This window comes from Microcaecilia unicolor, chromosome 3 (assembly GCF_901765095.1).
Source record: "Microcaecilia unicolor chromosome 3, aMicUni1.1, whole genome shotgun sequence".
NCBI classification, from domain to species: domain Eukaryota; kingdom Metazoa; phylum Chordata; class Amphibia; order Gymnophiona; family Siphonopidae; genus Microcaecilia; species Microcaecilia unicolor.
Window position 1 is genome coordinate 27764349 of NC_044033.1, and position 10346 is coordinate 27774694.

The 10346-nt window shown below is 47.9% G+C and overlaps 1 protein-coding gene across 1 annotated transcript in view; it reads left to right on the plus strand.

Moving 5' to 3' along the window:
• The window catches only part of ABCG8 (ATP binding cassette subfamily G member 8), a 71102-nt gene extending 60996 nt beyond the window's left edge, over positions 1–10106 (plus strand). The window contains exons 11-13 of the mRNA XM_030194581.1: positions 4982–5249; positions 6511–6638; positions 9969–10106. Of these exons, the coding sequence (XP_030050441.1) occupies positions 4982–5249; positions 6511–6638; positions 9969–10106 (534 nt within the window). The remainder of the gene's footprint in view (positions 1–4981; positions 5250–6510; positions 6639–9968) is intronic.
• The last annotated feature ends 240 nt before the right edge of the window (positions 10107–10346 follow it).

The window sequence follows — 10346 nt, forward strand, 5'->3', positions numbered from 1 at the left end:
ATCTTTTCTTTTGGTTTTTAACCGAGTGACAACCGTAGAAGATTTGTTTGATCCCTGATGCTTTGTGTCGGGTCGTTAGTTGATTACCAGTAAAGGTTTTTGGATTTCCTCCATATTTGTCCTATTTTGTTTTTATTGCTTTCGTTTTGCGTGAGGATACTCCTCCCCGCTTGTTGCTTTCCGTTTTCACTAATTTTCACCATACAAAATGGCCAAATGAGTATAGCACCAGAGCAGATCAAAAACCAGCACAATCTCTGCTGAAAAGTCAAATGTGCTCTCCAGAAGATGGCAGCATGCGAACACATACTTCATGTTCTCATGGGTGTAGTTTGTTTCATTTGGGGGGGAGGGGTGGGAGGTATATTAGCATATTCATTTGCATACATTTATCTCATACACATTCATTATGGTTATTTAAAAAAAAAAAAAAAAAAAGGTTATTTAAAAAACAAATTGAATTGGAAGCCAATGTGTCAAAACAGTGAATACAAACACAGTGGCGATCCTAGGTCGGCTTCCACCCGGGGCAGATCGCCGCTGCGCACACACCCCCCCCCCCCCCCCCCGAGGTGCAGCGGCGTCCGTCCCCCCAGGGTGCAGCACGACACACACCCCCCCCTGGCAAAATGACACCCCCCTCCCCGGGTGCATTCTTGCCTACTGGAGGGTGCACCCGGTGCGGACCACCCCCACCGCCCCGCCCTTGCTACGCCACTGTACAAACACACATTTAAAAAAAATGAAAATAGCCAACGTTGGGAAATTTCTGTTATTATGACCCCTCTCACATGCACATGAATTAGCAAGCGGAGAGCACACTTTCCCTAACCCCCTTCCCTAGACCTGACACCATCATCTTGGCCTTTTTCTCCTTCTCCAATGCCCAGCTCTTTCTCCCTTCATCCCTCCTTACCCAGCACTTCCCTCCTTCCCCCACTGTGGACCTTAGAAATACACTGGCTCTAAATGTAGAAATACAGACCTGGGGAGGCAAAATAGCTGAGAGTGATAGTCGGTAGTTTCATACATTCCAGAGTAATGCCTTATACAAAATAGGGGACTACAAAAAACAAGCAGACAAAAGACCCCCCCCCCCCCCCTTTCCCCTTTCCCAAAGAAAGCCAGACTCTATAAGCAGTGCGATTCTGGTAAAAGAAAGAAATGCATTTTCTCCTGTACTCTGCTAAAATACAGAAATTGTTAAGATGTACATCATTAAAAAGTATTAAATAATAAGAATTTTTTCTACCTTTGTTGTCTGGACACTTTTCTAATTGGGTTGGTCTCAATCTGTTCCTCTTTTTCTGTCGGTCTTCTAAATTCTTTTAGTCTGCCTTTCCATCTCTTCTCTCTTCTCTTGTCCGTCTTCCCTTCCTTCTCTATATCCATCTGGTACTGTTCTTTTTTTTTCTTTTTATATCCACCTATATATGATTTCTACCCTTCACTCTCCCTTTCACCCTCTTGTCTAGTTTCCATTGCACCTCTCATCTACCTACCAGCTTTTCCCATCTCCCTCTCATCCCCTCTCCAGCAGTCCCATTGGCCTCTCTGTCCCTTTTTCTTAAGTTTCCTATTCCCCTACTCAGTCTCCCATTTCCATCTTTTGTATTCATCTACTGTCTTCTGCCTCTCATCTCCTCACCAGCCCAGCTCCATTCCTGTCTCTCCTTCCTTCCCTTGACCCAGGCCATTCTTCTATACCCATATACTATTGCCTTTCTATCTTTTTAACCCTATTTCCACCCTCAATCCCTCAGGAGACCAATCTCCTTCCTCTCATATAAGAAAATGAGTACATAAAAATAGCCATACTGGGTCAGACCAATGGTCCATCTTGCCCAGTATCCTGTTTCCAAGAGTGGCCAAGCCAGTTCACAATACCTGGCAGAAACCCAAATAGTAGCAAGATTTCATGCTACCAATCCCAGGGCAAACAGAGGCTTCCCCATCTTTGTCTCAATAGCAGACTATGGACTTTTCCTCCAGGAATTTGTCCAAATCTTTTTTAAGCCCAGATAGGCTAACCTCTGATACTACATCCTCTGGCAAAGAGTTCCAGAGCTTAACTATTCATTGAATGAAAAGATATTTCCTCCTATTTGTTTTAAAAGTATTTTCATGTAACTTTCTTGAGTGTCCCCTAGTCTTTGTGCTTTTTGAAAGAGTAAAATATTGATTCACTTCTACTCGTTCTGCACCACTCAGAATTTTGTAGACCCCAATCATATTTCCCCTCAGCCGTCTCTTTTCCAAGCTGAAGAGCCCTAACTTCATATGAGAGGAGTTCCATCCCCTTTATCATTTTGCACTCCCTTGCAGCATGCACCCGGGGCATATCGCCCCCACTGTCCCACCCTTGGTACGTCACTACCATTAAGGATAGTAACTGTGCTTATGTTCGCATCCTAGAGCTTTGAGGTTTTTAATTGCTGTTGTGTATTGTGGTGCAGGTAGGGTTACCCTGTGGCTCCAGAAAAAGGACAGATTGAGCCAGTCTGGGTTTTACTTCCATTGCTTTCAATGGAAGCAAAACCCGGACTGGATCAGTGTGTCCTCCTTTTTCTGGAGCCATATGGTAACCCTAGGTGCAGGGGTCATTAGTAGTCAGCCTCAAGTAAACATCTTATATAATAAAACGCACCCCCAACATTCTGAAGCTGACTGCATGGCTGAGGCATTCCTGCTCTCTGTATCCATCTCCTGAATTGACATCACGTACTTCCGGGTTCCTCACAAGCAGAAGTGACCAACCACACGAGGTTTCTCGGCTTCAGAATGTTGGAGGTGCATTCTATTAAATAGGATTGGTCAGTTCCTTGAAGCACAGCCAGAGCTCAGCGTCCTGCACAGTAACGCTCAGACACCAGAGAGAGGGAGGGAGGGGTGGCCTGACACCAGAGGGGGGGGGAGGTATCTCTGTCACACACACACTCTCTCACACACTCTCTCTCTCTCACAGTCAATGCCTTTCTCTCTCTCACTCTCACACACTGTCTCTCACACACTCTATGTCTCACACTGTATCACATTCACTCTCTATGTGTCACACAGTCACTCACACACTCTCTTGGTCTCATAGTCTCACAGAGAGTCTGTGTCTCACACACACTCTCTCGCACAAACTGTATCTTTGTGAAACACACTCTCTCTCTCTCTCACACTGTGTCTCACATACACACTTGCACACACTCTCATTCTCACACACACACTCTCTCTCTCACAGACACACTCGCACCCAGACTCACTCTCTCTCTGTCACACACACACACTCGCACATTCACTCTCTCTCTCACACACATCACTCTCACATACACTCTCTCAAACATACACACTCCGAGGAAAACCTTGCTAGCGCCCGTTTCATTTGTGTCAGAAACGGGCCTTTTTTACTAGTTATATATATTTTTTGATTGGTTTTGTTAGTGTTTACTACCCAACTGATATTTTTCTATAACATTAGTTCATGGCCATTAATTGGGAAAATGGAAAATCGGCCATTTTTAACCACAGCTTAGTAAAAAGACTCCCTATGTAAATTAAGCTGGCCATTACAGAATAATGTTTAGGCGTCCTGCTGGCACATCACAGATAACATGTACTCTTAACGCCAGTTTTGTAGACATTTATGCACATAAGAGGCATGTAAATATGGGCATCTCGATTTTAGAATTGCCTTTCACATGTGTAAGTGGAGGCTGCTGAGTGATGCCGCTCTGTTTTTCTATGCAAACATTTGCAAAACCACTCTTCCCGCTTTCAAAGCAAGCAAGTAACCATTGTATTTGTCAGTTCTTCTGTGTACTTTACAAAATTCTCCAAGCTTGACAGAGCCTTTTGTAAAATACTAGAGGAACTGTAAATGTCCTGACCTGGATCTTCCAATTCCTCTCTTGGCAACCTATGCAAAATTGGGCTTCGCATGTGAGATATTAACCCTTAAGAGCCTACATGCTCCCCTACCGGATTGTTTTTCCCCCATACTCCCCCCCTTTCCTGTTTATATTGTAGCTCTACTCTTAATTCCTTTTGTACTCACTCTGCTGCTCCCCAGTATCTCTCCACACTCGTCCTTCCCTACACCCCTTCCCGTGCACTCCGCTCCATGGATAAATCCTTCTTATCTTTTTCCTTCTCCGCTACTGCCAACTCCAGACTTCGCACCTTCTGTCTCGCTGCACCCTACGCCTGGAATAAACTTCCTGAGCCCCTACGTCTTGCCCCATCCTTGGCCACCTTTAAATCTAGACTGAAAGCCCACCTCTTTAACATTGCTTTTGACTCGTAACCACTTGCCTCCACCTACCCTCCTCTCTTCCTTCCCGTTCACATTAATTGATTTGATTTGCTTACTTTATTTATTTTTTGTCTATTAGATTGTAAGCTCTTTGAGCAGGGACTGTCTTTCTTCTATGTTTGTGCAGCGCTGCGTACGCCTTGTAGCGCTATAGAAGTGATAAATAGTAGTAGTAGTCTCTTGTAACCAGAGCTAATGTTGTGATGTCATAATGCCTCAGGCCACCAATAAGAGCCAACCTCATCAGTGATGTCACAATGGCTTGATTGTCCTATACTTGGCTCACTTTTATTACATAGCTCTTTGAGCAGGGACTGTCTTTCTTCTATGTTTGTGCAGCGCTGCCTACGCCTTGTAGCGCTATAGAAATGCCAAATAGTAGTAGTAGTAGTTGTTTCATGTTAGTATTGTATGTCTGTTCCTCCTTTTTTTTTAGATTGTTTGCCGCTCAGATGGTTTATTCTGTTGGGCAGGATAGCAAGTCTTTAAAAAAAAACTTGAAATTTGATTTTTTTTCCCCCCAAAAAATAAGGATCTATATTGCATTGAAATACTGCATTCTGTGGATTTTTTTTTTTTGGGGGGGGGGGGGGGGATATCAGCAGTTTACTTATTACAAGGATGCTAGTCAGTGATTGGAAGAGGATTAAAGGTAATTATATCACATCTGTTTCTTGACAGATCCTAGGGGAGCTTCCTGAACACTGTGCCTTTGTAGTCATGTATGGGGTACCCATCTACTGGCTGGCAAACCTCACCCCTGAGCCAGAGTGTTTCCTTTTAAACTTCTTGTTGGTCTGGCTTGTGGTGTACTGCAGCCGTACCATGGCCTTGTGGATAGCCGCCCTACTGCCGACCCTGCAGCTGTCTTCCTTCATCGGAAATGCCTTTTTCAACTCCTTCTACTTGACGGGCGGATTCATAATAAGCTTGGATAACCTTTGGGCAGGTAAGACTGACATCAGAAACTGCACACAAGCATACACACAAAACAACCCCTCTAAAGCTTACCCAGGGATCTGAAAGTTATCAACCTCATCAAGTGTGTATTGTGTGTGTGTGTGTGTGTGTGTGGGGTGGTGATTAGGTTTCATGGGAAGATGCACAGAACTCCATTGCTGTAGGGAACAATGCTGGAAAACACGGGCTCAACATTGAGTCGGAATTACTGACCAATCCTCAACACTAGATGACGGCAGAGAAAGACCTGCAGGGTCAATCCAGTCTGCCCAGCAAGATAAACTCATATGTGCTACTTTTTGTGTATACCTGATTTGTATCTGCCATTTTCAGGGCACAGACCCTAGAAGTCTGCCCAGCACTAGCCCCGCCTCCCAACCACTAGCCCCGCCCCCACCGGCTCCATATGTTTTATGGATTACTAGGCACTCATATAGCCACCTCCTTCTGAGACTGTATAACTGTGTAAGGCGTGTTTCTCACCTCTCTCCTTTGACTCTCAAGTGTCCACATGTAAAAGTTATGAGCGCTGAAACTGGCTTATTATGCTAGTATAGCAATTACACTCTGTGAAGCTTTTCTTCAGTCCAAAAGATCTCTGTTCTTTGTTTTTTGCTCTTCTATAAAGCTGTCTGCACTATTGTACTCTATTGCAGTACAAAACTTTCCTCTCCTGCCCTTGTTAAAAATACTACTGCTAAGTTGTCCTTTGGAGCCAGTGTAACCATGCTGCAACAGTGACACCTACTGGCTAGGCTAAGAATGCATGTATAGTCCATCTTTCAAGGAAAGGACTGTATTGGGGGGGGGGGGGGGGGGGGCAGTAGTATCCATGGCTATGAAAATCTATTGTTCCCATTGTTTGTGTTTCATGCCTTTTTTTGTATGTTTATTTTTTAAATTTAATCTTTTAAAAATTGTTTTATTTTTTCATTAATGTTTTTATTTTCTTTTATCAGAAATAAAAAAATATATATTTTTCAGCCACTGTCTGCTGATCCCAATATCCATTGCTCCTTCAGAAGACATGGTTCATGACCTCTGGCCAAGGAGCCTCACTCTGATGGCTATATAGAGAGAGGAAATGGGGTAAAATGGATTTAGAAACCCGCTGTTTAAAAATGAAGGTTATTGGGCAGGTTGTAATGGAGTTCAAAGCCCAGAGGTGCAGGAAAAAGCTAGGGAGCAACCCTACCCCCCCCCATAAAAAACATATTATAATGTATTAATATTTATGTATTCCTTTCCAGTTCCACGTGGGATTTCTGAAATATCTTTTCTCAGATGGGGCTTTGAAGGACTGATGCAGGTCCAGTTTAAGGGGCTCACGTATAACATGCCTTTTGGAAATTTCACCATTCAGATCCCAGGAACACATGTGAGTATGGTCCCCTTTGCCGACTTGTGTCAGATTTTTTAATACAGTCAGGAGGAGATTATTCTCTTACCGTGTTTCCCTGAAAATAAGACACTGTCATATTAATTTTTGCCCCCCAAAATGCGCTAGGTCTTATTTTCAGGGGCTGTCTTATTTTTCGGGGAAACATCGGGGTCGGATCGGGGTTGGCCCACCCGCCCGCCCTCCGTCGCTCCCGGAACTAACCTTAAACGCCTCCTTTCACCTTCGCAGCAAGCAGCAGCAGGGCAGGCCACTCCTTCCTTCCGTGTCCCGCCCTCGCCTGACGTAACGTCCGCAAGGGCGGGGCACGGAAGGAAGGAGAGGTCTGCCCTGCTGCTGCTTGCTGCGAAGGTGAAAGGAGGCGTTTAAGGTTAGTTCCGGGAGCGACGGAGGGTGGGTGGAGGGGGGGCCCGGTGGCCTCGGGTGGGGGGGGGGGCGGCCCGGGGGCGGCCTTGTCCGGCTCTCGGCAGCCCTGCTTTCAAACAAAAATTTGCTAGGTCTTACTTTCGGGGGAGGCCTTATATCTACCAATTCAGGAAAACCTCTACTAGGTCTTATTTTCGGGGGATGTCTTACTTTCAGGGAAACAGGGTACTTTAAACCAGGAGAAATTAGACAAATAGGGAAATAAATGTAACCGATACGATTCTGAATACCCTGGTTAGAAATTGTGGGCCCACTTGTGGCCAGGTGGGGTTACCCACCTCAGAGACTGGAGGGGAGGAGAGGCAGCCCTGCTCTCTCCTGCCCCCCGGTATTGGTTGGATGCCAGTGAATGAAGTAGATCGGAGGAGATGGCCAGGCCTGGATTTAGGCAATAGAAACGTAGGCAACTGCCAAGGGTACCATATTTTGAAGGAACCAAATACTGGGGCTAAACGGGATCAGGGCTGGCCTTAATCAGGCATCAGAGATAGCCACACAAGACCCTGCGCTCCTAGGTGCCCTGCCCCAGCATCTCCCCCTGTCTCCAAACCCTCTACCTTAAATTGTTCGGTACTGTGTAAAGGGTTGAGGGCAACAGCAGCCATTCACAAAGACCATGCGCCATTGACCCTGAAACCTGCTCTCTGCAGGAAACAGAAAGGAAGAGGGCGGGACAGCAGAGAGCGGGTTTCAGGATTCACAGCAGATGGGGGGGTAGCGATGCGCAGAGGGGGGGGTGTTTGGCTGCACCCGGGGGGGGGGGTGCGCAGCGGCGACCCACCCCGGGTGGCAGCCGCCCTCGCTACATCACTGAGCATTGAATATCCATGTTTTACACCGATGGTGGAGAGCAAACGCGCTGCCGGCTGAATATTGGGCCTGTAGTATTTTTGTTTGGGAAGGGGGATGGATCAGTGATGCAGCAGTGTAAAGAAGCTTGTAAAACCAATTTTAATGACAAGAGTTATTAAACGTATTAGACCTTGTCGAAAACCGTGCCTTAAAACTGCATTTAATGCCTACAGTAAAATCAAACAATTAATGAGAGTTCATGGCTGATTTCAGTGTTTATAGTGCATTTTATTCACATTAATGCTTGTGTTAACACTAGGAAAGGAAGAGGGACGGAGGAATGGAAAGGACTGAAGAGTAAAGAACCAAAGAGAAGACACGAGAGACTAGAGTGACACAGGGAAGGGGAAAGGAAAAGGGGCACAGGGCAGTGAAGAGGGAAGGACAGAGATGGGAAAAAGGATACAAAGTAACAGTGGCGTTCCTAAGCTGCCTGACACCCGGGGCGGATCACCAATGCGCTCCCCCCCCCCCCCCGGTGCAGCGCAGCCCCCTCCCTACCAGAGAAATTACACCCTCCCCCTGGGTGTATTTTTACCTGCTGGGGAGCTGCAGCGTGCCTGTTGGCCGAGTCCGCTCGTTCCCTCCCTGCTGCTCCCTCTGCCCCGGAACAGGAAGTAACCTGTTCCGCGCAGAGGGAGCAGCAGGGAGGGAACGAGCGGACTCGGCGAACAGGGGCGCGGCACCCCTCCAGCGGCGTGCACCCAGGGCGGACCGCCCCCCCCTTGGTACGCCACTGCAAAGTAATGAAGGACAATGTTCAGAACAGACAATGAATGAAGAATGAGCATAAGCAGACATGAGGAAATGTGTAACAAAGTGTTATGGGAATGTCAGGATGAGGCAGTGGCATAGCTAGGTGGGGCCATAGGGGCCTGGGTCCCCTCAAATTTGCTGTGGGAACCCTGGTTGGCTGGCAGGGGTCCCCAACCCCCACCAGCTGAAGAGTTCGTCCAGCGCTGGTCTGCAGCAGCGCCACCACATTGCCTGCCCTGCTCTCTCTTCCCCTCACATCAGACATGAGGGGATGAGGGGAAGAGAAAGCAGGGAAGACAATGCAGCAGGGCATAGCTACGCAGGGCTGTAGCTATGTGGGACCACAGGGGCATGGGCCCCCACAGATTAAGCCCTGGTCCCCTCTACATTTGACCCCCCGCCCCCGCATCAGGTACCTTGTTTGCTGGCGGGGGTTCCCAATTCCCGCCAGCTGAAGAGTCTTCTTCAGCGCCGGTCTACTCCGGCACCTTAGTTGTGTGATAATCTGTTTCTGACGCCTTACGTCCTGCAAGGGGCTACATACAGGACGTGCACGGTGCAGGACATCAGGAGTTCGAAACAGATCATCACACAGTGAAGGCACCAAAGTCGACCGGCGCTGAAGAAGACTCTTTGGCTGGCGGGGGTTGGGGACCCCCGCCAGCAAACAAAGTACCTGGCGGCGACGGGGGAGGGGTTTTGCGGTGGCGGTGGTGGCAGGGGGGTCCAAAGTGGCGGGGGGGGTCAGTGGTGGGGAGGTCAGTGGCGGGGGGGAGGCGGCTAAACAGTGCCCCCCACCTCGGGCTCTGGCCCCCCCCTCCTGCTGAGGTCTGGCTGCGCCCCTGCAATGCAGTGGCGCTGGAGACCAGTGTTGGATGAAGTCTGGCGTGGGTTGGGGACCACCACCAGCCAAGGTATTTGCAGTGGCTGTGCTTCAGTTGGCGGGGAGCCAAGATTACAGCAGCGGCAGTGGGCGGCAGAGGGGGGTATCGAGGCAATGGAGGGGGGTGGCGGTGGGGCGGTGACCAAAATGTGCCGCCCCATCTTGGGCTCTGGCTCCCTCCCACCTCAAGGTCTGGCTACACCCTTGGGATGAGGGTGTTAGTCACCCCTGCCACTTGAGAAGCTGGGGATAACATTGAACCAAATTAGCCTCTCACCTGCAGACCAGGGCACTGGCACAGTCCCAGGGAGGGGAGAAGTACTTGAAAATAATATTAATAATTAAGCAATAACTTTGACTGAAACTGTTTTATGACGCTTGTGTGTTTGCAGGTGCTGAATGATATGGGCTTGAATTCCGAACCTCTGTACGCGTGTTATCTGGTTCTTCTCGGCATCAGCGCTGGATTCATGGTTCTGTACTTCATATCACTAAAGTTCATTAAGCAGAAATCAAGTCAAGACTGGTAAAAGAGGATTAACAGCCCCCATTTGTTCTGTTATCTCGACGGATTGGAGGAATTTCGAAACTGGATCTTCCTAGGGGCCCACGGACTACATCTACAGTTCCAGGCCCACTAACCGTCATTAGTACACGCCTCAAGTCTTAGGATTAAAGGAGCTTGTTCAGTCTTGGAGGTATACAAGCCCTTTGTTATTTAAAGGACCCAGGGGCGTAGCCAGACCTCAAAGTGTGGGGAGGTCCAAGTC